Source organism: Fundulus heteroclitus, chromosome 3, assembly GCF_011125445.2.
Source record: "Fundulus heteroclitus isolate FHET01 chromosome 3, MU-UCD_Fhet_4.1, whole genome shotgun sequence".
Taxonomy (NCBI): domain Eukaryota; kingdom Metazoa; phylum Chordata; class Actinopteri; order Cyprinodontiformes; family Fundulidae; genus Fundulus; species Fundulus heteroclitus.
The window spans coordinates 46,729,653-46,757,330 of NC_046363.1; the positions used below are offsets into that span (position 1 = coordinate 46,729,653).

Consider the following 27,678-nt stretch of genomic DNA (forward strand, 5'->3'; position numbering starts at 1 on the left):
TCACAGATTAAAGCGGACTCTGGGGGCCGGAGTCACTTTACTGGTTCTGTTGGACCCGGTTCTGAGTAATGATCAGCTGGGCTGACCATGGCCAGAACCACAGCGTAAATACAGAATGTTCGCCTAAAGCGCTGACCCGAGGAACCAGAACCGGACAGAACCTGGGTTCTGTGGAACATTCAGTCAGACACTTGAGCTCCAGTTTTATTCATGCAGCATCAGAACCGGTTCTGAGTAATGATCAGCTGGACTTCCATCAGAACCGGTTCTGGTGGAAGCCCAGCTGATCATTACTCAGAACCGGTTCTGGTGGAAGTCCAGTTCAGCGTTTCTGGGCTTTAGACACGTGGTTCTGCTCTGAGCCCGGTTCTGTTGCTGTTTCTACAGGGTGACGTGTGAGCTCCGTTCACTTTGTGCTGCCACGGCAATCCACGCACACAGCAGGAAAACACAGAGCCCGGCCTCTGATTGGCTGCTGCCCACGTGGTGTCTGTAGTAGCTCCTTATATGGTCATGAGGGCTGAGGGAGCAACGGGTTCAGGCTGAGGCTGGTTCTGAGAAATCCTGAACAAGATGTCCTCACACACAGCCCCCCCCCCTCCAGAACCACATGTTCTCACTGTTCGGAACCTCCCTTGTTCTACAGGGTCAGCACGTTCAGCTGGCAGAACCTCCAGAACCACGAGGGTTCGGTCCACAATAAAGCTTTTTGATGACAGGGAAATCAGAACCGATGGTGGGACTTTGGGTCAGACTGGTTCCGATAATTCTGTGAAAACTGAGTGTGAGGTCTTATTGGGTCGGAGGAGGTTCGGTGTTTGTTTGGATGTTCTACACGCTGCAGTTATGTAACGTTGGTTCAGGTGGACCGGTCCATCAGCCGGTGGGGGGGGGGGGGTGTAGGGAAGCAGGAGGTCCGGCCCAGTCTGGGGTTCTGGGGTTCTGGTTCTGACACGGAATGCTAGAGTAAACAGTGCCGAACCCACCCTCACCCCCCGGGACCTGCGCGGTTCCGATCTGCGACCCAAACGGAGCTCCGCCCCCCCCGCAGCAGATGGTCCCGCCCGGCCGCGTCACCCATTGTTTACAAATCAAACGGCTTGTTTGTGTGAGCGCAGCGCAGCGGCCCGGTTCCGTCCGGTTCCACTGATCCCGCGGAGAGATGCCGGGTCTGCAGGAGAACTACCTGCTGCTGCAGCAGTCCGTGACCGTGGACCCCGCGGAGGTGGACGCGCTGGTCACCAAGATCGGGGAGACGCTGCAGCTCCACGGGGCTCCGGGACACCAGAGGCCGGGCCCCGGGTCCCGCGGAGCGGCGGCGGAGAACCCCCGCAGCTGCTGCCTGAAGATGCGGAACCAGCGGGGGGGGCACCGGACCCGCAGCCCCTACCAGCTGCCCACCAAGGCGGAGCAGGACTGGGACCGGATCCGACCGTGGAGCCGGAAGCAGGTCCCGGTTCGGGTCCAGGAGGAAGACCCGCACCGGCTGCTGCAGGAACTGATTCTGTCCGGGAACCTGATCAAGGAGGCGGTTCGGAGGCTCCAGTACTCCCCGGACTGCAGGGACCTGCCCCGGGGTCCGGACGGCCTGCCCTGCGCCTGACTGGCGGTTCTGGGAGAACCGGACCGGAACACTTTGGGTCAGAGCGGATCACCGTGGATCCTGGTTCTGTTTGTACATAACATGTGCCTGTTGGCGTGTACGTGCCGGACGTGAGAGGGGAACTGTGCACGCGCAGTGGACACGCGCACGCGCACAGGAGTTGTTGAACAGTCATGTACATCCGGGTACTTTGTGGGGGCGGGGCTTGAGCTGCCCAAAACTTTACAGCACAAGCCGGTGTGACGTCACCGGATGATGTTCTTTGTTTGTTTACTTCCTGTTTGTGTGTACAGAAGAATCACGTGATGCTCCGTAGCGGAGCGCTTTCAGATTCCTGACTGCTCAGGACTTTTATTGTCTTAATAATAAACACTTCCTGTTTTCCAAACGGAAGTCCCGCCTCCTCTGTTCTCGCTTGTTTCTCTTGTTGTTATCGGAAGGTTCTGCCCACTGATCTCTATTTATTCACTGGATTGCTGGGCTCCGTTCTTCGTACGTTGCTTAAAACATCCAAGATCAAATGAGACATCCAAGATGATTTCATCCGGCTAATCATGATCCGGTTAATTGGGTTCTTCGAACACACCTGTTGTTTATGATTAGTATGGCTGGATTGAGTTATCTGAGACAACTGCGCGTTCATGCGTTTGTTTAAAAGGGGAAATGTATCGATAGTAGAAACAATGATCAGCAGCGCTGCTATTGGCTGTTCAGCGTGAACAAAGAACGCCCACAGTTTTTTTCCCAAGCAGAACAAGAGCTTTTAATGGAAGGTTATGATGAATTTGAGTCATTAATTAAAACACCTCAAAATCTGTTAAAGCCAGGAGAGAGGGCTAAAAAAAGTAGCAGACAAATTAATGCATAAATACTGTCCATGGTAGATGTTTCTATCACTTTCTACAGTATGAATTTTTGCATTTTAATAATTTCATATTTACTTTTGTTATTTTATATCAGAGCCTCCACGGGACCCACTAGAAGGAACAAGTAAAAGTGAAATACAAGAATATTCTACAAAATGGTAGCCTTTAATTATTATACTTTATTTTAAAAAGGCACTTGTTATGTCAAGAGATCCAAATTTCAGTGTCATTCCTTAGAGAAGGGAAGTAAAGGACGCGTGCAAACTGGGAATTTTAACAACAAAAAAAATCTTTATCCATAAAAAATGAAGTTGTTCCTTTTCCAAGTCATCCACAGTTTACACGGTAAAACTGTATTGCTCCGTGTCTAGATAATCCATCCATAGTTTTTTCTAATATAGAATATATATACGGCTCAACAGGAAGCAAGCCTTTCAAAGTAAAACTAAACTTCACAATAAAATGGCCCGAACAAATCTTCTTACTGAATATGATAAAAATAAAAAGCAAACCATCATACAAATAACTTAAATATTTTAGATTTATGGCTCTAACACCACTTTTTCCTCTTTAAAAGCCACTGTTAAATGATGTGTTTGTCTGTTTATAACAGCCACCATGAAAAATCTCTCTACAATTACACTGTTGCGCTGCACTAAAGGATCCTGTCTATTGCCCAATACGCGATTAATTCGAAAAACTCTGCAAATTATTCTTGCACCTTCCGCAACAGGTTGCTGTCGTAAAAATGAACATGGCTACGACAGACTTCCCTATCTCCTCCGCTTATACAGCTGCGATCTAATCTTGTTTACATGAAATAAGCCTGAGAGCGAGCAGGCTTAAGCTGGCGCACATGTTGCTATGACAACAAGTGCAGGATGTCTTTAGAAGAACCAAACGATCCAAGATCATGCCAGACCGTCAATAATCAAATCCAGCTAACTGAGTTAGCGACGTACGAAGAACGGACCCCTGGTTGGCCTGAAAAACTGAAGTCACTGGCCGCCATCTTGCTACTCCCTACTCTCACAGAATTGAGAGAGTAAACATGCTGACGTGTGCAGCAGCATTTGGTTGCTGCAACAGGCAGTTTTCTGGCTGTGGGAAGAAAACAGGTAATTTTACCGTCAGTGGATGTACTGACAGTATCAAGTACTGAGAAAGTCATGTACTGAAATATTTTGGACGTTTATATATATATATATATATATATATATATATATATATATATATATATATATATATATATTCCACACAGTGATGTTGCTCGGATGAAACAATGAGTGCAGAATGTGAGAGGATGCAAGTATGTGCATATATACTTGTATGTATAGTATATGCAAATTCTCAACTAGAACCACAACGCTGAATATCATTACGATATTTTTGGTAATTTGTTTACTGTTACTTGCAATATTACTATTATTATAATGCAGAAATGTGTGTGTGCTTACACACGCTGTGTATGTAATATATAGATATACATGTACACTTGAGTGTGTATTTTGCAAATTAATGCGGCTTCACAGCGACGTGTTCTACATACCAGCCAATCAGCAATCCAGTGAATAAATAGAGATCAGTGGTTCTGCCTGAAAGCTCAGTTTTCTGGAATGGACTCAAACCTCCAGGAAACAGGAAGTTTGTCACCATCCAGGAAGTGGGAACGCTTCAATAATCAAAAGATCAGAACTAATTATTATTCCATTCAAACATACTTTATTAATGCCAAAGGGGAATGTAACTTCCGGCTTCCTTCAAGGAGCTGCTGCAACTGAACTGATCAAAGAGCGTAGAGCCGTAAATAATCTTCAGTCTTGATCACATCCAGACAAAACAAACGAGGCTTCATCCAATCAGCTCGCTGGGTTGAAAAGAGACAGAAAAATATCCTGATTTTATAGTTTTAGATAAACAGACAAACCAAGAAACCTGTTAAATATTAATGAAACTCAGGACTTTTCATTACTGACCCAAAAGGTTCTGAGTCGGGTCCAGAGGTACTGGTGTGCTGTGCTGGGGCCCAGACAGAACAAAATTATAATAAGTTGGCCCGGTTTGAAGGTCCAACTGATGATGGACCAACAAACAGAAACCAAGCAGCTGCAGAACTTCAGGTAAAAACCCACCAGTCACCAACGGCCCGGTCCAGCCAGCAGAACCGGTTCCTGAAGTTCTCCAGACAGAGCAGCGTCTCTGTGCTCTGATGAGTTTGGGAGAACCTAACCAGGTAAGTTAGCGCGCCTTGCTAAAGGTTTCAGCCCCCCTGACTTGTTTCCCTCCAGCCTGTAATTGAAATGCTTTCTTTCATGAGATGGATCTGCACCAAATAGTCTCAGTCAAGTGAAATGAGAAAAATACGCACAGATCTAAAATCCTAAACATATCCACCCCCAGGAAAGAGAGAGAAAATTAGTTTTCTGGGAGTTCTGGAGCTTCTGCTGCCAGTTTGGCACAGAGGTGTGTTTGGATGCAGAACCTTCACAGGGACCGGGTCATTCAGAACTTCAGGGAAACCTTTCCTACGTCAGCGCCTCTCCTGAGGCAGCATCTCCGGTTGAAAAGGCGGACTCTCAAGCTAATGGTTCAAAATCCCTTTATTGACGTGCCTTACATGTGATGCACGAACTGTAAGAGCTACAAAAAATCCAGAATGAAAACTATTAGTAACCCTAACAGTATTTATTTATTTATTTATAAACATTTATTAGAGGATTACAGTATGTTGCCTTTAACGCTTAGCCTTGCTTAAATAAATGAATTATCTTTAAATTATTACACTGTTGTTCTGTTTGGCCATCTCTGACTGCTGCCATGCCAGGTATATTTATGAATTATTTTTAACATTGTCTTCTATAATGGTTCTGCAACATGACATTAAATAAAAAGTTGTCTGATCTTACATAACATAACATTGAAGCTTGTAAACTTTGCGTTATAGAATACATGACTAACTGATCAAAGTGCATGAGCGCCCCCTAGTGGGTGAAAACATAACTGTTGCACCTGTTAGCAGCTCCTGCACTCCGTGACATGGAGGTAAATGTACACTTATAACACAACTGTAATAGCTTCCCTTTACCTGCCTCAGTGGGACCAGCACCTGAGGGTCACATGACCTGCAGCAGAAACACCTTTTCTGCAAGGCCCAGAGGTGCAGCACCACTAAGCAGGAGCAGTCACACCATGAAGACCAAGGAGCTCTCCAGACAAGTCAGAGTGGAGTTATAAAAATGTCCAGATCTCTGATGTTCCCCCAGAGCTCCATCAGGTCCATCATCTGCACCTGGTAGCAGAGCAGCCCTGCCAGGAGGCCGTTAACCAGAGAGGGATGATGTTCTCTGGTCAGCCGAGGCTAGAATGTAAGGAAAACGCTGTGGTCCAAACCCAACACATCCCATCATCCCCACAGTGGAACATGGTGGAGGCAGCATCATGCTGGGGGACGTTCTCTGCAGCAGGGACCGGGGAACCGCTCCAGTAGTCAGGTCCTTCTGAGGTCACTAAGGTTAGCGTTGCTTTGGTGTGTATGTTTGCTAAAATAATCCCCCCCCCCCCCCCCCCGACCCTCTGCTGGGCCCATCTGCTTCCCCCCCCAGCACAGGAACCTGGGTCGGGTCGCTGGGATTCTTTTCTCTCCTTTCCTCTTCTACCTTTCTGTTTCTGTGTCCATTGCATATGGACACAGAATATATATAAATATATATGAATTATATTAAATATATAGAATCTAATAAAGCTTCTTGTATGTATAAATCAAGCAGAGCTCTATGGTGAAGAGCTCTGCTTGATTTTCCTTCTCGTCAGACAGGAACGCTGAGAACAAAATAAATAAATGAAACAGCAGCGCTCCAACTGCAGGTTGCTCAGACCGAGCCGCCAGAACTGTCTGCTGATCCAGAACAAGGTTCTGGAACAAGGTTCTGGATCCCAGAGTTTGACCTGATTAAAGGCATCACTGATCAGAACCCCTGTGGTTCTGTTACAGCGGAGGAACTGATCAGAACCTGCATGGCTCTATAGCATTTAGTTATGATTGACCTGGCTGTGGTTCTGTTTGTTCTGGCTGTGGTTCTGTTTGTTCAGTCCATTGTCAGCGTGACGTCATCAACACACCTTCTGCACCTGGTCTGTGACGCTCTTCATCCCGGACTGATTCTCCTGCTGGCCGCTCAGGTGCAGTAGCACTGAGCGGCCAGCAGGAGGCAGCGTGGGCTCCTCCACCAAGAAACCACCAGGGCCTCATTTATGAAGCTTTCAGCACAGAATGGAGACTTTCTCCAGCTGAAAGCTGCTAATCCAGACCAACATGAGCTGCATCGACCGTTTGTGGAGACCTGTGGGTGTGTGGAGGGCAGAACCTGAGGAGGAACCTGGTACCAAATGTTCTGGTGCTGCTAGGCGCACTCAAACTTTAGGATCAATTCTACGCAGCGTTTTATGAATAAGGGCCCTGATCTTCTCCGGTTCCTCGTGGAGAGACGGTTTCATGTTGATGCTGGACTTGATCTGCAGAGATCCACCATCCAGAACACGAGAACTGCTCAACCCGGCTTTGGTTCCGGCGGTTCCTCGGGTTCTGGCCTGCAGGTAGAGCTGCATCGCTCCACCTGTTCCAGAGTGATGATCTGCAGCTTTGAGCAGTTTGTCTCCCCTCGCTGCTCAGAGAGCAGAACCAAGCCTGTGCTGCCGGATCCAAGCAAGAACGGATTCACTGGAGCTAAATTTGGGCCGAGGCTCCGCAGCCAGAAACATCCTGAAGGTTCTGCTAAATCAGGAATGTTCCCAGGACTGAGTCATGGCGGTTCTGGCTGCAGGCGGGGATTTAACCTCCTTCCTTCCTGTTTAAGGTCAGTCAGAGCGCCGCAGCATCATGGCGGGGCGTTCAGAGCGCTTCGGCTGGACTCAGACGCCATGAGGAGGAAGATGATGATGATGATGATGATAACTTATTAAAGAGGAAGGAGCACAGGGGCCTTCCTGGCACCAGGAGCTCATGCATGGAGGAGCTCAGGTGAGTTCAGGTGGCCGTCCCTGACGCGTGATGAAGGCTCTGGGAGGCGGATCATGGAGACTCAGTTCCTGTTTACCTTCATGTCAGCCTGTCTGTGCAGCTTTGGCTTCGTCGTCGTTTTCCTGAACGACACAGAACATCTTCACCGTGTTAGAACCTGTTTCAGCAAAGGAAGAAAACCCAGCGGGCCGCGCCATGCTAGCAGCATAACGAACCAATCACACGAAAGCCCACAATGCACTGCAGCCTCTCCACATATATGCCCACCTGAGCTGAATGTTAATATTGGATCTTATCAATAAGAAATGTTCTTTTATCCAAACATGTCTTTGCCACCTAAGCACCAGCACAGAGGGAGAAAACCCAAATGTCCCAGCTTTGCAGCAGCATTTAAACACACCATGCTGCTTTAACCCTTTATTTAGTGTTCAGAATGTTTTATATCTCTACATTTAGAAATGTTTTATATCTCTACATTTAGAAATGTTTTATATCTCTACATTTAGAAATGTTTTATATCTCTACATTTAGAAATGTTTTATATCTCTACATTTAGAAATGTTTTATATCTCTACATTTCAGCACCTTTTCAGGAACCACAAGTTAATAATGATTTTTACAAATCCTGTTTTCAACTGCAGAACCCAAAGCTCCACAAACGGCTTTACAGTCGAGTCAGATGTTTGGATCTGATTTCTCCTGACAACAGAGACAGGTTCTGGTTTCACTCAGCAGCAGCTAACCCGGTTCCACCTGAACCGGGTTAGCTGCTGCTGAAGCTTTGACCCTGAAACACTTTGTAGCTTCCAGCTGAACTGAACTCAGAATTCTGATAGAACATCAGACCCGTGAAGGCGTGTTCATCATCTGACCTGCTGATCCTGATCCCATCAGACCTCCAGCTGTTTGGACCTCCAGCTGATCGGACCTCCAGCTGATCGGACCTCCAGCTGTTTGGACCTCAAGCTGTTTGGACCTCCAGCTGTTTGGACCTCCAGGTGCAGAGAGGGATGATGAAGCTGAATGCTCTCTTGAGGTTCTTCAAAGGTCCATTCTCTGTCATCCTGCCTGCTAACAGACCTTCAGTCATATTCAGTAACTTAGAGTCTGGTTCTGATGAGGCCCATTTGTCAGATTAAGAGAACCTTTATGGAGCAACAATCCTTACGCAGGTTCTAAACGTCTCATTAAGTCACATTTCTGGATGAAAAGTGTTTTTCTGTAAGTCTGGAAGCAGAAAATCATCAGCATGAAGTTTTGAGCCTGCAGAGATTTCCTCTGGTGTCCCTGGAATAAAGATTTACTGAATCTGCATCTTTTACTTCATCAGACAATCGGACCGCTCAGAACCTGCCACTGTTCTGGTACCACAGCAGCTGCAGATGGGTCTGCTCTAGAAAAGAGTTCAAGAGTTAAAATGTTGGCAGGATGTTGGGAAGCGAAAGACTTTGACTAGACCGTTCGATCCAATCAGCAACTCAGACTTTATGAGGGAAGAAACTCGATTTATTGATGATTTTAGGAAATATTGTCCAGATTTACACAGAGAAAAACTTTTGATCAGTGATGAATGACAGTTTGTTGCTTCTTCACACCCAACCTTTCAGGACTCTCCTAACAGGAGGAGCTCAGGTATATGTGCGCTGGGATTCAGGTGCACTTACTAAATGTAGCCACAGGGGGCGCACTTTGAAGGGGGATTTAGAGAAAGCATCTGCACTGATAAATAAACCCGTAGATTATTGATAATCTGGATTATTGATAATCTGGGATTATTGATGATCTGGGATTATTGATAATCTGGGATTATTGATAATCTGGATTATTGATGATCTGGGATTATTGATAATTTGGGATTATTGATAATCTGGATTATTGATGATCTGGGATTATTGATAATCTGGATTATTGGTTGGATGTAGATCTGATTATTCAGACGGGCCTCTTATTAACATCAGAATGTTGTTAAATTGTCTTGTAGAACATCATTTTTAGCTGTTAGCTGTAATATTGTCTTTGATAGCAGAAGTTTCCTGTCTGGACCGATGGCGGCGCCGGTTCTGAGGGACATCAACCACTAGCAGTTAGTCCACCGGGTTCGAGGCTCCAGGTTATTATTTTCTTCTTCTCTTGAGCAGAGAAGGTCCTTCTGGATTGGATCAGAACTTCTCAGCAGAACCCCGCCAAACGGACCAGAATCTCAGGTCTCTAACATCTGGTTCTGCTGCTGACGCCCTGAAAGCTGTGAGTCGCTAAAGGTTCTGAACTATTAAGTTAACAGACCGGTTCCAGCCGACCCGGTTCCTGCCGACCCGGTTCCAGCCGACCCGGTTCCTGCCGACCCGGCTCCAGCCGACCCGGTTCCAGCCGATCCGGCCCGGTTCACAGAGGAGGCGTCTCGCTGACCTGTCCATCTCTGACCTCAGGGCAGTTGAGCAGAGCTGCTGCTGCAGTGGTGTCCTTCTGGAATCGGACCTTATCTGAGGGGTTCTGGTTCCGCTGGAGATGCAGCAGAATCTCAGGATGAGGCGCTTCACTCCCACTCCTGAAGGACAAACACCAGCAGCGTGTCGGCGGCTCGGAGCGAACCTCCCACTCAGGTAAAAATAATCCACAGATGGAGCACAAGATCTCTGCAGCTTCCAGCAGGAACCGGTCCAGGTTCTACTGGTTCTGGTTCTGGAATCAGACGTGGATCTGGCGCTGACCCAGTCCAGTCTGGTACCAGGTCGGTCAGGGCACAGAACATGCTTCGTTTAACTGGACTCCCTCTGAGCTGCAGTATTCTGACCGGGTTCTGGATGTTCTGAAGGACTGCCTGCAGCTTCCGGGGAAACCCCGATGCAGAGAGAGCTGGGTCTGTTTCCTGGTTCTGAATCAGTTCTGTGTTAGCAGATCCGGGTCCTCCCTGAACCTGGATCAGTTCTGTCCATCAGCGCTGATTGGGTCCGTTTCTCTTCCCGGCGCTGGGCCTCCGTTCAGGAAACACGGCGCCGGCGAGAGCAGAACCTTGTTCCCACGGTCTGGTTCTGGACCTCTTCTCCCGCTGACAGCCTGTTTATCTCCGGCGCCGCTGCTTCACGGTCCAGTTTATGTCTGCTGAGCCAGAACTGGCTGTGGGAAAATGGGTCGGTCCTGAATGCCAGTGTCTGGACTCCATAAACTCTGATGGACCCAGATGTTAAATTGTCCTCTCTGGTTCTGTTGACACCTGGTTCTGCAGGAGGGGAACCAAGACGGAACCACAGCTCCAGGAATCCGGGTTTGGTCCAAACGTTTCATGTGAAGCACCAAAACCAGGGAACCCAGGTTCTGCTGATCATTTTGGGTCAGTCAGCCGGATCAGAACCAGCTCATTTCATCCTCACAATTACTGGAGCTCAGGAAAATTTCCAGAACCATCAGAGATTCTTTCCTGGTAGAACCTTATTTTTGTCTGAACGTCGGTCCAAAAACCTTTTGTCCAATCAGGGGTCCTCTGATTGGTCCCCTGATCGGTCCCCTGATTGGACCTTGGATTGGGCCTCAGATCGGCCCTCTGATCGGACCCCTGATTGGTCCCCTGACCGGTCCCCTGATTGGACCTCAGATCGGACCCCTGATTGGTCCCTGATTGGACCTCAGATTGGACCCCTGATCGGTTTCCTGATCGGAACCCTGATTGGACCCTGATTGGACCCCTGATTGGACCCCTGATCTGTCCTCTGATTGGACCCCTGATCGGTCCCCTGATTGGACCTCAGATTGGACCCTGATCGGTCCCCTGATTGGACCCCTGATTGGACCCCTGATCGGTCCTCTGATTGGACCTCAGATTGGTCCCCTGATCGGTCCCCTGATCAGTCCCCTGATTGGACCTCTGATTGGTCCCCTGATTGGACCCCTGATCAGTCCCCTGATTGGACCTCTGAGGATCCTGGAAAGAAGATGGGATGAAGAAGGTCTTTGATTCTGTTCAGATTTAATCTCTCGGGCCTCTCTCCCTCTCTGGGGCCCCTGTCCTTTGTCCCCAGGGCCCCTCTAGAACCACAGCTCGTCCCCTCCACTGCTGCGGGTGCTGGCCCGCTCTCGGCTGTGCAGCCTCAGCATCTCCAGGACGCTGCGGGCGTAGGCGTCTCTGAGGTTGACTCCTCCCACCGGCCCCGCGGGCCCCACGGGCCCCGCCTCCCCCACGGAGCCGCGGGCCAGCCTCTTCAGCATCTCGGCGTGCCGCAGCGCCGCCTCCTTCATCTTCAGGGTGAAGTAGCAGGCGGAGAAGCGGTCGTTGATGATGGCGATGGGCAGCGCCAGGATCAGGATGCCGGACAGGATGCAGAGGAAGGCCAGAACCTTCCCCAGCGCCGTGTCGGGCCGGATGTCCCCGTAGCCCACGGTGGTCATGGAGGTGGTGGCCCACCACCAGGAGGCGGGGACGCTGGTGAAGGTGGTGGCCGGGAGGTCGTGCTCCAGAGCAAAGACCACCGTAGCAAAGATGGAGATCCCAACGCCGAGGAAGAGCAGCAGCAGGCCCACTTCCTCGTAGCACTGAGCGATGGTCATCCCCAGAGACTTCAGACCTGCAGGGCGAGAAGGACAACGTCAGGAAGGTTCTCAGGTGAGAACCCAGGATTATGCTGCTCATATGGAACTGAGATGGACTGAATCTTATTCTGCCGTGGAGAAAGAACCTGGAGAACATCTGGATCTGGCCCATCAAAGCGAACTAAAAGGTTCCCAGGAATCATCTTTGCTCACTGGGATCATTTCTAGATTCTACAGAAACCAAAAGAACCAAAGATCTGCCTTTCCTCAGGGCGCAGCAGGTACTGTAAATACAGCCTGCAAACATATTATTTTCTTACCAATTGACTTATTTTGGCCTCTTTTTGGCTGGTATTGGACTTTATGAATGGAAGAGCAGCTCTATTAATACCTGGATGTTCTGACCCAATAGAGTTTATTTCCATGTTATCTCCTGTGGCTGCTTTAAATTCTGTTACATCACTATTTGTCCCTGGTGTCCATGGAGGACAGTAAATTATGTCTCCAAGATTTATATTAACGGGGGGGATTTATATCTACTTCCTGCCCACTAGGAGCAGTGGGTAGTTTGCTTTAGATAGTTCATCTTTTTCTTATTTTGAGGTTGTTAGTTACTGGAAGAATGTTAATTGTGAAGAGCTTGCTGCCACATTGTTGTTTTTTTGTTGTTTGGCAGCTGTTTATGTTGGGGGGGGGGGTAAAGAATACTGTAATTGTCCTCTTCTTCTTTTGTTTCAATCTCTGCCTGCTATACTACTATCGCACCTATCAAAGAAAAATAACACACAAACTCTGAAATCATGCATCAGCATTTACATTTTCTAAGTTGGAATGTTAAAAGTTTAACCACCCAGTGAAGAGAAGAAAGGTTTTTTCCTAAATCAAAGGCTTTAATATAGATGTGCCGTGTCTGCAGGAAACATCAGGAGCTCTTCTGGCATGATGGAGGGGAAAATGTTTTCATTCCCATTTTCAGGTTAAAGCACGTCTCTGTACTGATCAGCCAGAAAACTCCATTTGAGGCGGATAATGTGGCGGCTGATGAACATGGAGGTTCATCATAGTGAGCGAGAAGCCGCCCTGCTCAATGTGTATGCTCCTTATATAAATGATGAGAACAAATGTTTTCTTTGCTACCAGACCTCAATAAATACTCACTGATAAATACAATAAATACAGAACAGTTCTGAAGAACGTTGCTGCAGAAACGTTGCTACAGACACATTGCTGCAGAAAGTTGCTACAGAACATTCTGAAGAAAGTTGCTACAGACACATTGCTGCAGAACGTTGCTGCAGAAACATTGCTGCAGAAAGTTGCTACAGAACATTCTGAAGAAAGTTGCTACAGACACATTGCTGCAGAACGTTGCTACAGAAACATTGCTACAGAAAGTTGCCACAGAAACATTGCTGCAGAAAGTTGCTACAGAAACGTTGCTGCAGAAAGTTGCTACAGAAACATTGCTTCAGAAAGTTGCTACAGAAACGTTGCTGCAGAACTTTGCTGCAGAACGTTGCTACAGAAACAATGCTGCAGAAAGTTGCTACAGAAACGTTGCTGCAGAACATTGCTACAGGAACTTTGCTACAGAAACAATGCTGCAGAAAGTTGCTGCAGAAACGTTGCTACAGAAACGTTGCTACAGAAAGTTGCTGCAGAAACGTTGCTACAGAACATTCTGAAGAAAGTTGCTACAGACACATTGCTGCAGAAAGTTGTTACAGAAACATTGCTGCAGAAAGTTGCTACAGAACATTCTGAAGAAAGTTGCTACAGACACATTGCTGCAGAACGTTGCTGCAGAAACATTGCTGCAGAAAGTTGCTACAGAACATTCTGAAGAAAGTTGCTACAGACACATTGCTGCAGAACGTTGCTACAGAAACATTGCTACAGAAAGTTGCCACAGAAACATTGCTGCAGAAAGTTGCTACAGAAACGTTGCTGCAGAAAGTTGCTACAGAAACATTGCTTCAGAAAGTTGCTACAGAAACGTTGCTGCAGAACTTTGCTGCAGAACGTTGCTACAGAAACAATGCTGCAGAAAGTTGCTACAGGAACTTTGCTGCAGAACATTGCTACAGGAACTTTGCTACAGAAACAATGCTGCAGAAAGTTGCTACAGAAACGTTGCTGCAGAAAGTTGCTGCAGAAACGTTGCTACAGAAACGTTGCTACAGAAAGTTGCTGCAGAAACGTTGCTACAGAACATTCTGAAGAAAGTTGCTACAGACACATTGCTGCAGAAAGTTGTTACAGAAACATTGCTGCAGAAAGTTGCTACAGAACATTCTGAAGAAAGTTGCTACAGACACATTGCTGCAGAACGTTGCTACAGAAACATTGCTACAGAAAGTTGCCACAGAAACATTGCTGCAGAAAGTTGCTACAGAAACGTTGCTGCAGAAAGTTGCTACAGAAACATTGCTTCAGAAAGTTGCTACAGAAACGTTGCTGCAGAACTTTGCTGCAGAACGTTGCTACAGAAACAATGCTGCAGAAAGTTGCTACAGGAACTTTGCTGCAGAACATTGCTACAGAAAGTTGTTACAGAAACATTGCTGCAGAAAGTTGCTACAGAAACGTTGCTGCAGAAAGTTGCTACAGGAACTTTGCTGCAGAACGTTGCTGCAGCTTCACAGACGAAGGGAGACAGGTTGACGTTAAGCAGCAGACCAGAGTTGGTGGTTGCTCAGGAGTTTCACGGTTGTCTGTCTCGGCTCCGTTGCTGCTGCTCCATCAGTTGCTGACTCTAGGAATGATGTTGCTGCCAAACGGCTCCTGCTGAGCTGTAGTTGCAGCAGCTCTGACTCCAGCTGGATCCTGTTCTCGCTCATTATTCATGAGTCCAGGGATGGCGGCGCTTCCTAAAATCACTCAGATCAAAGCTCCAGCCGCCTGCGTCTGACGTTCTAGCAGCAGCTTTTTATGCACATGCTATATCAGTCTCTCCGCCTCCTGTTGCCAAAATGTTGAATCAATATTTGCTTTGTGTCTGAGCACAGAGTCGCTGCCGGCTGTTATCGCTCAGCTGCTGGATGTTCACACGTCAGGAGAAATCAGCTGACGGGATGAAAAGCTCAGAGCTGCCGGCCGTCTGAGTCTCACACCTCGTTGCATTAAAGTCTTCGTCCTCCTTTTGCTCTCTGAGCAGATTGTTGCACAATTTCATTCTCCATGAAAAAACAGCAGCTCCATCTGAACACACACATCCTTAAAATAAAAGCCTTCTGTGGCCTAACCATGACCTTCATCAGGTTTGGACCTAACTCTGATCTGAACCTAAGGGGCACCGTAGCCCCCCCCTCCCCCAGCGCAGAAAATAGGTGAGAACGACAAAAGGTCCTCACTTTATGAGGAAAATGAGCAAAACGTGTTCTCACTCATCCACAGAAACAAGAACACACACACACGCAGCTGAGTGAGAACATGCGGTACTTCTGGTTTCTCTGCCTGATGCATTAGAAACAAGTTTCCACTAAAATAGAAACTTTATTATATTTATGCATTTCTTCTCCATGTGGGCGACCCTGATCATCGAGTAAAGAGTTGCCAACATGTTCCTTAAAAACCGACAAAATAAACCTTTTTAGCTTCTGAGTCTGATTTCCCTCTGTGTGACTGAAACCAGAACCAGAACCAGAACCGGCTGCAGGCAGCAGATCGGTTCTGAGCGCCTACCTGTGGAGTGTCGGCCCAGCTTCAGCATGCGCAGGGTTCTGAGGAGGCGCAGGACCTGGACCACTCGGCCCATGTTCTCCAGCTCGGTGGAGCCGCCGTGGAGACTCTCCACCGCCAGGGTGACGTAGAACGGCAGGATGGCCAGCAGGTCGATCACGTTGGGGATGCTGCGACTGAACCGGCACTTGTCTCTGACGCACACAAAGCGAAGCAGCAGCTCCGCCGTAAACCAGAAGATGCACACGTACTCCACAGAGTCCAGCAGCCGCGGCCCGCCCACGCCCAGCCAGCTCACGCCCAAGTCCTCCTCCAGGTCCAGAGAGATCAGCACCATGTTGATCACCGACACCACCACAAAGAAGATGGAGAGCGAGCCAAAGGTCCGAGCCGCACGCGACGATTCTGGTTTCTCCAGGAGGTCCCAAAGGCGGCGGCGCAGGCCTGGACACACGGCGCCAGCAAAGTCCTTCTCGTCATCCTCGGCCTCACACTCCCGGCGGACGTCCAGGGACTCCTTCTGCTCCTTGCGGCGGTAGTAGCGCTCCCGGCAGCAGGAGTTGATCCGGAGCTCATCGATGCCCCAGTACTCGATCTCCTGCAGGAAGGAGATCTCACAGAGCTCCTCCATGACGTGAAGGTGACCCGTCTGGTAGAAGTTCATCACATACCTGTGGACAGAACCAAGAGCGGAACAACGTCTGAACAATAAGTAAAGCATGAGCTAACACCCTGGTTCTAACGCTGCAGACCAGAACTCAGCGCTGGAGGTTCTGATGATTTGGGCTTGTTCTGCAATCACTGATGGAACCACAAACTACTCAATGAACCCAAGAACCCCGTGGATCCAACACGGGTCCATCTGTCCAACAGCTGGCATTGGTCCAGACTGGGTCATCAACAGGAACCTGCTGCAGGAGGTTCTACAGTGTTGTGCAATCAAGCCATGAGGAAAAGTTACAGAGTTGTAAGCAAAGACCTTTGAGACTTTTACAGACACCAAGGAACTGCCCCCCCTCTCAGCAGGGTGCCCTTGCTATGAAGGCTGGGGACCGTTGAGGAGAGAGGAGTCCATGCTGGGGAGACCGGCCAGCCATCCGGGCCGTACGGGGCTCAGTGGCTCACAAGCATCTGCAGCGTGGACCAGGCTGAGTAAGTCTGCTTTCTGTGACGCTGACATCATAATCAGTGATGGTCTGTCTAGGAGAAAGCTGACCTGGGAGCTGAGCCGCTATCCTGCAGGAGGGCAGAGACTCCATGCTGGGACTCCCTTCACAGGCCTGAGACCAGCATGAAGGACCCTGGAGCGCCTCCTCACCACCACGTTTGGAGCTAGCCGCATAGCCGCCTATAGCTAATCAGACAACTGCTTTCCCTTGGAGTTATTCACCGGCAACCGGACGCCCGTCGCCACGACCAGAGACAACAGACGAAGTTTGGCAGAGAAATAAGTCCATAAAATGCAGTTCAAAGCCTTCAGCTGATCCAAAATGCTGCAGCAAGAGTTCTGATGAAAATCAACCAGAGGGATCATATTTCTCCTGTTTTAGCTTCCCTTCACTGGCTTCCTGTTAAATCAAGAATAGAATTTAAAATTCTCCTTCTAACGTATAAAGCCCTTAATAATCAAGCTCCATCATATATCAGAGCTCTGATTACCCCGTATGTTCCTAACAGAGCACTTCGCTCTCAGACTGCAGGTCTGCTGGTGGTTCCTAGAGTCTCTAAAAGTAGAATGGGAGGCAGATCCTTTAGCTATCAGGCTCCTCTCCTGTGGAACCAACTCCCAGTTTTGGTCCGTGAGGCAGACACCCCGTCTACTTTTAAGACTAGGCTTAAAACTTTCCTTTGTGACAAAGCTTCTAGTCAGAGTGGCTCATGTTACCCTGAGCTACCTCTATAGTTATGCTGCTATAGGCTTAGGCTGCTGGAGGACATCAGGGTCTATTTCTCTCTCTCTGCTGAGTTCTCCTACTGCTCTCCAATCTGCATTGCTTGTTGTTGTTTCAGCTTTTAACTTTTTTTTGTTTTCTTTTTTTTTTCTTCATAATAGGTACACCTGGTCTGGCTTTCTGTTAGCTGTGACATCATCCAGGAAAGACAGATCATCCACTATTACCATCTAACATAGAAAGTACTCCTGGGTCAATGTGAGCTTCTGTGCTTTCTGTGTCTCTGCTCTTTCTTCTCTAAGCCCCAGTGGGTGGAGGCAGATGAGCGTTCACACTGAGCCTGGTTCTGGTTCTGCTGGAGGTTCTCCTCCCTGTTAAAGGGGAGTTTTCCTCTCCACTGTCGCTTCATGCTTGCTCAGTATGAGGGATTGCTGCAAAGCCATGTACAATGCAGACGACTCTCCCTGTAGCTCTACGCTCTTTCAGGAGGAGTGAATGCTGCTTGGAGAGACTTGATGCAATCGACTGGTTCCCTTAGAGAGGAAACTTCTGACCAATCTGTATAATCTGATTGATTTTGACTTTGTAAAGTGTCTCAAGATGACATGTTTCATGAATTAGCGCTATATGAATAAAATTTAATTATACTGAATTGAATTGAAAATAAACAGGGAAGGTTTAGAATGGTTTACTTAATGTGTTTTCATCGTGTTTTTACAGCTTAACTGAGCTAACAGGATAGCTCCTGTTTAGCCTTTTGAAACCATGCAGTGCTGATGTAGTATGTATTTTTAATAAACTTTATCTCCATAAGGGTTTTATATACCGATGGGATATTAATGTTTGTGTTTTCTGGTCCGCTCATTACGACCAAAATTAAGAGCTTTTAAAATTAGCGCTGAATGTCCACTAGCAAAATGCTATTAGCTTAATTTGTCTACCACTTAACTACGGTTCATTTCAAGCATAAGGTTTGTTTTGTTTTGCTCCACCATCGTTCGATAGTGCTACGAGCGTTATTACCCCTCAATATGGAACTTTAATGTTGATTTAATGGTGTTTTGTATAACTTTAGGATTAACCCATTTAGCGACCGTTCGCTACAGCGACCCCTAGCGTCCCAGAGGAATAATCGCATTAATAAAGTCGAGCATCCTAAAGGTTACTGATTTTACTGAGCAAATCATTATTCAAAATGTTATTTTCTCAAATGTTTGTTTAACTCAGGATTTGCTTTGTGAATGGCTTGAATAGGTTAAAACACATAACAAATGTTGTTCTATAACCACTGCTTCTACATTATGGATCAGCTTAGTGCACTTTATTCTGTGTGGTTGTTCACTGTTGATTTAATTTTAGAACCTTTAGACCCGAGATGTTGAAGACAGAAGTTTTGACCTTCTGGAGAAGATCTGATGCAGGAGATGCTTCTGGTTGTTGGGCCGGGAGGCAGCGATGTCCCACTTCCACAGCGGTTCCTCAGGGATGTTCTGTTCATCAGAGCAGCAACAGATCAGCAGGAACCAACACGGTCGGCTGCTCAGCGGAGGCGAGCCGCGGTGACGGTCCTCAGAGACATGAGCAGCTGGAAGTATTCACACTTCTCCTGGTGGTTCTGTCGCTGAGCTCCTGCAGCTGCTGCTGATCCACCGCAGCAGGAGCCAAACCTGGAACCCGGAACCGGCCCGGCACTGAACGGCCCAGATGTTTGGCTTCAAGCCTCACTGATCTCTAGTGAAGATTAAACTACGTGTCACACGTGTTCCTGCATCGCTGCTGGCTGAAGAACATCTGGAGGTGGCTGTAGATCAGGCTTTGCTGGACAAAGCTGCTGATCCATCATGGACCTGCTCTGGAGGACTTTGTATCGTGGTGGGACAAAGACTTCCTGAAATGAAATGCTCTCATAACCAAACATGACCGTGGACCTTAGGAGGAGGAGCTCCAAACATTGAGGAGGTTTTATGCAGATGAAACTCAGATTTATCTGTTACCATAACCGAATGACCCCTGTTCCCCAAACCTTCTGCTTTCAGTAAGTTGGTAAAGCTTTTGCTAAAGGAAGACATATAAAGATGATTATCTGCAGCTGACATAGAAAACCACCCATGGACTACCTCACTGACCATGGACTACCTCACTGACCATCAACTACCTCACTGACCATAGACTACCTCACTGACCATAGACTACCTCACTGACCATGGACTACCTCACTGACCATGGACTACCTCACTGACCATCAACTACCTCACTGACCATGGACTACCTCACTGACCATCAACTACCTCACTGACCATCAACTACCTCACTGACCATAGACTACCTCACTGACCATAGACTATCTCACTGACCATAGACTACCTCACTGACCATGGACTACCTCACTGACCATAGACTACCTCACTTACCATCGACTACCTCACTGACCATCAACTACCTCACTGACCATGGACTACCTCACTGACCATCAACTACCTCACTGACCATGGACTACCTCACTGACCATCAACTACCTCACTGACCATAGACTACCTCACTGACCATAGACTATCTCACTGACCATAGACTACCTCACTGACCATGGACTACCTCACTGACCATCAACTACCTCACTGACCATAGACTACCTCACTGACCATAGACTATCTCACTGACCATGGACTACCTCACTGACCATAGACTACCTCACTGACCATGGACTACCTCACTGACCATAGACTACCTCACTGACCATCGACTACCTCACTGACCATCAACTACCTCACTGACCATGGACTACCTCACTGACCATCAACTACCTCACTGACCATCAACTACCTCACTGACCATGGACTACCTCACTGACCATAGACTACCTCACTGACCATAGACTATCTCACTGACCATAGACTACCTCACTGACCATGGACTACCTCACTGACCATAGACTACCTCACTTACCATCGACTACCTCACTGACCATCAACTACCTCACTGACCATGGACTACCTCACTGACCATCGACTACCTCACTGACCATGGACTACCTCACTGACCATCAACTACCTCACTGACCACAGACTACCTCACTGACCATAGACTATCTCACTGACCATAGACTACCTCACTGACCATGGACTACCTCACTGACCATCAACTACCTCACTGACCATAGACTACCTCACTGACCATCAACTACCTCACTGACCATGGACTACCTCACTGACCATAGACTACCTCACTGACCATGGACTATCTCACTGACCATAGACTACCTCACTTACCATCGACTACCTCACTGACCATAGACTACCTCACTGACCATAGACTACCTCACTGACCATGGACTACCTCACTGACCATCAACTACCTCACTGACCATAGACTACCTCACTGACCATAGACTACCTCACTGACCATAGACTACCTCACTGACCATGGACTACCTCACTGACCATAGACTACCTCACTGACCATCAACTACCTCACTGACCATGGACTACCTCACTGACCATCAACTACCTCACTGACCATCGACTACCTCACTGACCATAGACTACCTCACTGACCATAGACTACCTCACTGACCATGGACTACCTCACTGACCATCAACTACCTCACTGACCATAGACTACCTCACTGACCATGGACTACCTCACTGACCATGGACTACCTCACTGACCATCAACTACCTCACTGACCATGGACTACCTCACTGACCATAGACTACCTCACTGACCATAGACTACCTCACTGACCATAGACTACCTCACTGACCATCAACTACCTCACTGACCATGGACTACCTCACTGACCATCAACTACCTCACTGACCATGGACTACCTCACTGACCATCAACTACCTCACTGACCATAGACTACCTCACTGACCATAGACTATCTCACTGACCATAGACTACCTCACTGACCATGGACTACCTCACTGACCATCAACTACCTCACTGACCATAGACTACCTCACTGACCATAGACTATCTCACTGACCATGGACTACCTCACTGACCATAGACTACCTCACTGACCATGGACTACCTCACTGACCATAGACTACCTCACTGACCATAGACTACCTCACTGACCATCGACTACCTCACTGACCATCAACTACCTCACTGACCATGGACTACCTCACTGACCATCAACTACCTCACTGACCATCAACTACCTCACTGACCATGGACTACCTCACTGACCATAGACTACCTCACTGACCATGGACTACCTCACTGACCATAGACTACCTCACTTACCATCGACTACCTCACTGACCATCAACTACCTCACTGACCATGGACTACCTCACTGACCATCAACTACCTCACTGACCATGGACTACCTCACTGACCATCAACTACCTCACTGACCACAGACTACCTCACTGACCATGGACTACCTCACTGACCATCAACTACCTCACTGACCATAGACTACCTCACTGACCATCAACTACCTCACTGACCATGGACTACCTCACTGACCATAGACTACCTCACTGACCATGGACTATCTCACTGACCATAGACTACCTCACTTACCATCGACTACCTCACTGACCATAGACTACCTCACTGACCATGGACTACCTCACTGACCATAGACTACCTCACTGACCATCAACTACCTCACTGACCATAGACTACCTCACTGACCATCAACTACCTCACTGACCATGGACTACCTCACTGACCATAGACTACCTCACTGACCATAGACTATCTCACTGACCATAGACTACCTCACTTACCATCGACTACCTCACTGACCATAGACTACCTCACTGACCATTGACTACCTCACTGACCATCAACTATCTCACTGACCATAGACTACCTCACTTACCATCGACTACCTCACTGACCATAGACTACCTCACTGACCATTGACTACCTCACTGACCATCAACTACCTCACTGACCATAGACTACCTCACTGACCGCCCTCAGTACGTGCGGCTGCACGGCTGTCAGTCAGAGGTGGCACTCTGCAGCACCGGGCCCCCCAGGGCAACGTTCTGTCTCCGTTTCTCTTCACCCTCTACACCTCGGACTTCACCTACAACACGGACAGCTGCCACCTTCAGAAGTTCTCTGATGACTCGGCCATTGTGGGCTGTGTGTCTGAGGGGAACGAGCTGGAGTACCGGTCGGTCATCATGGACTTTGTGGACTGGTGTGAGAAGAACCATCTGTGCTTAAACACCAGTAAGACCAAGGAGATGGTGATGGACTTCAGGAGAAGACCCCCACCTCACTCACCTGTGAACATCCAGGGGCAGGACATAGAAACTGTGGAGAGTTTCAGATACCTGGGTGTTCACGTCAATAATAAACTGGACTGGACTCATAACACAGACGCTCTGTATAAGAAGGGCCAGAGCCGCCTCCACCTCCTGAGGAGGCTGAGGTCCTTTGGAGTGAGCCGGCCTCTGCTTAAGACCTTCTATGACTCTGTGGTGGCCTCAGCCCTCCTCTATGCTGTCGTCTGCTGGGCTCCTGGCAGCACAGAGCGGGACAGAAAGAGGCTGAACAAGCTGGTGAGGAAGGCCACTTCTGTCCTGGGCTGCTCTCTGGACTCTGTGGAGGAAGTAGCTGAGAGGAGGGTGTTGTCCAAGTTCACATCCATCATGGACAACACCTTCCACCCCCTGCACCAGACTGTAGAGGAGCTGAGCAGCTCCTGTATATAACAGTGAATGTACATATGGCATCATCTGCCTACTCCGATTTTTTTAGTATTTTTATTCTTATTTTTTCTCTTTTTCTTTTTGATCCACTGTATATATGAAGATACGCTGTATATAACTGATACACCTTTTCCTACTTTTGGCACCTTCTTCTGACTATTGAGCTGATGTGACAAGTGAATTTCTCCAACATGAGATCAATAAAGCCTGTCTTATCTTATCTTATCTTATCTTATCTTATCTTATCTTATCTTATCTTACTGGAAGGTTTGGGAGTTTCTGTCGAAGAAGAACTCGTTGGTGAGGAAGTCGGCGTCATCGCAGAGCTCCAGCACCGAGTCTCGGCTGCAGCAGGCCAGCTTCCCCAGTCGGGTCTCTGGGTGGGAAGCCAGCAGCTCCTGGGACAGAACGTAGCGACTCCCCCCAACGTTGATGACGAAGACATCGAGCGGATCTGTGACGCACGGCGCCTCGCTGAAGAAGACGCTGGAGTCCAGGGACAGCAGGGAGGTGCAGTCAGCGTAGACCTCCTGCCCTGCCATGGAGGCGGTGGGGAGGCTCATGATGGAGGAGAGAGGAGCTGCAGGAGAAGAAGCACATCGTCAGAAGATCTCAACGTGGGCAGCTGCCCAGGGTGGCAGCAGAATGGGGGCATGTGGGCGGCACTCTTTGCCCCAATTTCAGCTAAACAAAATCTGAATTTATTAAAGTTAGTAGCAGCAATAATCTTCATCCTCCAAACAGAATATCGTTCTTTCAGGACACTTCCAGCTTTGAAACTGATTTTAATATCAGCTCGGGACTTGTCAGAGCTTTTCTTGTTGAGGATGTCAGCGCTCACAGCGCTGGCGACTGACGTTAGGTCTGGTCCACTTGGTTCACAAGAACCAAGCTGGGATGAGAGGGTCCAGAAAGAAACTGGGCCAGAACCAGGTGATCTCCTCTCAGTGTGTTGACCTGCCTGAACACCTGCAGGTAAACCAAAACACCTGTCCAAGCTTCACCCTGGGCGGCGTTAAAGAGGAAGGACCGTCTTCCGTCCACAACCAGCTGAAGATGCCGGGGAGGAAGAGGAGCAGCTCCTCTCAGTCAGAGACGGGAGGAGATGCTCCTGGTGGGAGCTCCTCCGCTTTAGCCCTCCCCCACCTGTTGCTGCGCACTGCTGATCTGCTGGCTGAAAAAAGGCTCTGAAGCTTTTTATAATGTTTCATGAAGGTAGAGCCACCTATGGCTCTAAGTATGAAGCTGAGGATCTAAAGGAGCGGATAGAACCGGGTTTGATCCAGAGTCTTCATCAGATTCTATGATTAAATGTCGGGTCTATAAGTGAATAAAAACATGAATCCAAACCCCCCAGCTGCTGTTTGGAGAACAGAAGAGAACACGGAGAACCCTCTTAAATGTGAGGCATGGAGGACTTCTACGTCACACCTGTGTTTCCTCACGCTTCGTCTCCTCCGTCTTCGCCCAGGGATCAGCAGCCTCAGCAGCAGAGACGTTCTGAGTTGTCCTGGATAAACGCTTCCCGCCGGACCCAGTCAGAACATTTCAGAACATATCAGAACATTTCCTCCTCTCCCTGAGCGCTTCCTGCAGGAGCTGCCGTGAGCTTTTCCTGCCTGGGTTATTCTGAGTTTTATCAGAGCTGCTTTCCTGCATCCTCCCTTCTGCTCCTCTGAGACTCGGCGGCAGCAGCGAATCACAGAGAAGGACAGAGCGGAGCCGCCGGCCCTGTCCTACTTCCAGAACCCCGGCCTGCTGGAGCATCTCAGCCGTTCCTAATTAACGAACGGCGCTGAGGTCCTGCCGCTCTAGGTGCTGCAGTCTGGAGCTTCTGAACGCTGCATTTCACATCATGTCTTCTGGGAGTTCTGGTTGGTTCTTGCGGGCCCAGGTGAGTCTCCCTCAGGTGTGAGATCCGGTCACTGCAGACTGGCTCTGTCTGTTCAGATGCCTGGTTCTGATCAAACAGAACCTAAAGACCAGACCTGACATCTGGAGAGGACCCGTGTCTAACAGAACCCCAACAAGCCCTGGGATTGGTCAGTCTGAGCTTCCTGTCTTATCACCTGACACCTTTGGGACGGACCGAACACAGAACCTTAAGATCCAACAAACAAATGTTCTTCTGCAGCAGAGCAAACATTTGGGTTTAATCCTCAGCAGAAATGTTCATTAACTGGAGCGTTGAGATGACGAAGAAACACCTGATGTCATCCTCAGGGGAGTTAGGATCTTGCAATTGGAAGGTTGTGGGTTTGATTCCAATGTTCCTCTGTCACATGTTGATGTGTCCCTGGGCAAGGCACTGCACTGCATCAGAGGAACTGGCCTACAGACCTCAGCAGGCTGATAAAGAAGGAACCTCCACATTATGGAGCCTGATGTCTTCAGCCAGAGGTTCTCCAGACCTCTGCAGGAGATCCTTCTGCCAGCAGAACATGAACTATGACATTTCATTTCCCTTTGGGGTTACCTGTTTAGTATTAAGTATTTTTTAATTGCTCTAGATGAATCATCATCATCATCATCATCCTTGTTGTCCTGCTGCAGCTGCTGAGTAGAAGGAGCCTTGATGTGTGCCTGGTTTAGAACATCTAGAGCTGGCTTGGTTGGTCCCAGTTTCACCGATTAGAATCATCTGAGATGAGACAGAGCTGAAGATCTAAACCCTGAGTGGGTCATAAAAATCCCAGGAGGTCTGAAGAAGACCTCAACAAGAACCTGCAGGAACACTGAGGGATTCCACTTAGAAGCTCAAAGCAGGGAGGATGGATGGATGGATGGATGATGGATGGATGGATGGATGATTGATTGATGGATGGATGGATGGATGATGGATGGATGGATGGATGGATGGATGGATGGATGGATGGATGGATGGATGGATGGATGGATGGATGGATGGATAATGGATGGATGATGGATGGATAATGGATGGATGGATGGATGGATGGATGATGGATGGATGGATGGATGATGGATGGAGGATGGATGGATGATGGATGGATGGATGGATGATTGATTGATGGATGGATGGATGGATGATGGATGGATGATGGATGGATGGATGGATGGATGGATGATGGATGGATGGATGGATGGATGATGGATGGATGGATGGATGGATGGATGGATGGATGATGGATGGATGGATGGATGGATGGATGGATGGATAATGGATGGATGATGGATGGATAATGGATGGATGGATGGATGGATGGATGATGGATGGATGATGGATGGATGGATGATGGATGGATGGATGATGGATGGATGATGGATGGATGGATGATGGATGGATGATGGATGGATTGATGGATGGATGATGGATGGATGGATGATGGATGGATGATGGATTGATGGATGGATGGATGATGGATGGATGATGGATGGATGATGGATGGATGGGTGGATGGATGATGGATGGATGATGGATGATGGATGGATGATGGATTGATGGATGGATTGATAGATGGATGGATTGATGGATGGATGATGGATGGATGGATGATGGATGGATGATGGATGGATGATGGATGGATGATGGATGGATGATGGATGGATGGCGTCTGCTCCTGTGAGTCTCAGAACTCCAACCATCTGAGCAGTTTGATGGCAGAAAGCTTGAGAACCCTGAGCTGCTGCACCAAGGTTCCTGCTCAGGTTCTCTAACTGCGGCTGTGAAGCTTTCCAGCCGACCTTCTGTCTTTTCTCCTGACTGAAGCAGTTTGTGGTGGAGAGAGAAAATGTTCTAGCAGCCCTGGAGTTCTCCTGCTGCTCTCGCGGAGAGGCAGGGAGATAAAAACAGACTCTGACCTGCTTTCAGCGAAGACATGGTGGCTCCTGCTCTCTGAGGTCCTCCTGCTCTCTCAGGTCCTCCTGCTGGGAGGTTTCACTCCATCATGTGTTGCAGAAACAGCCGAGAAGCAAAGAAAGCTGAAGCACAAGTCCCAGAAGGTCTGAAGCTCCTCACAGCCAGGAGTCTCTGCTCTCTGCCAAGGTTGGCGCTGCAGTTTGAAGTGGAGGTGGGAGGTATGAGAGGAAAACAGTGCCACTCTGAGGAGGAGGAGGAGGAGGAGGAGGAGGAGGAGGAGGAGGAGCAGGAGGAGCAGGAGGAGGAGGAGGAGGAGGAGGAAGAAGAGGAGGAGGAGCTGGAGGAGGAGGAGGAGGAGGAGGAGGAGGAAGAAGAGGAGGAGGAGGAGCTGGAGGAGGAGGAGGAGGAGGAAGAAGAGGAGGAAGAGGAGGAGAAGGAGGAGCTGGAGGAGGAGGAGGAGGAGGAAGAAGAGGAGGAAGAGGAGGAGCTGGAGGAGGAGGAGGAGGAGGAAGAAGAGGAGGAAGAGGAGGAGCATCCCAGCAGTAGCAGTTCAGTCTGACGTCATTTCTTTGATTTCAACTCTTATTTTTTAAT

General features: G+C 48.4%; 2 protein-coding genes across 2 annotated transcripts; one reads left to right on the forward strand and one right to left on the reverse strand.

Annotated features, from left to right (window-relative positions):
- Window positions 1–951: 951 nt before the first annotated feature.
- Window positions 952–1,991, forward strand: gbp (glycogen synthase kinase binding protein). The gene has a single exon (XM_012856139.3). The coding sequence runs from the start codon at window positions 1,163–1,165 to the stop codon at window positions 1,601–1,603; it is 441 nt and encodes a 146-aa protein (XP_012711593.2). The 5' UTR covers window positions 952–1,162; the 3' UTR covers window positions 1,604–1,991.
- A 6,774-nt stretch (window positions 1,992–8,765) lies between these two features.
- Window positions 8,766–27,317, reverse strand: kcnv1 (potassium voltage-gated channel modifier subfamily V member 1). The gene is made up of 4 exons (XM_012856136.3): window positions 27,087–27,317; window positions 23,529–23,847; window positions 15,692–16,359; window positions 8,766–12,042 (listed from the first exon to the last, which is right to left on the reverse strand). The coding sequence occupies exons 1-4, from the start codon at window positions 27,103–27,105 to the stop codon at window positions 11,507–11,509; spliced, it is 1,542 nt and encodes a 513-aa protein (XP_012711590.3). The 5' UTR covers window positions 27,106–27,317; the 3' UTR covers window positions 8,766–11,506.
- Between the last annotated feature and the right edge of the window lie 361 nt (window positions 27,318–27,678).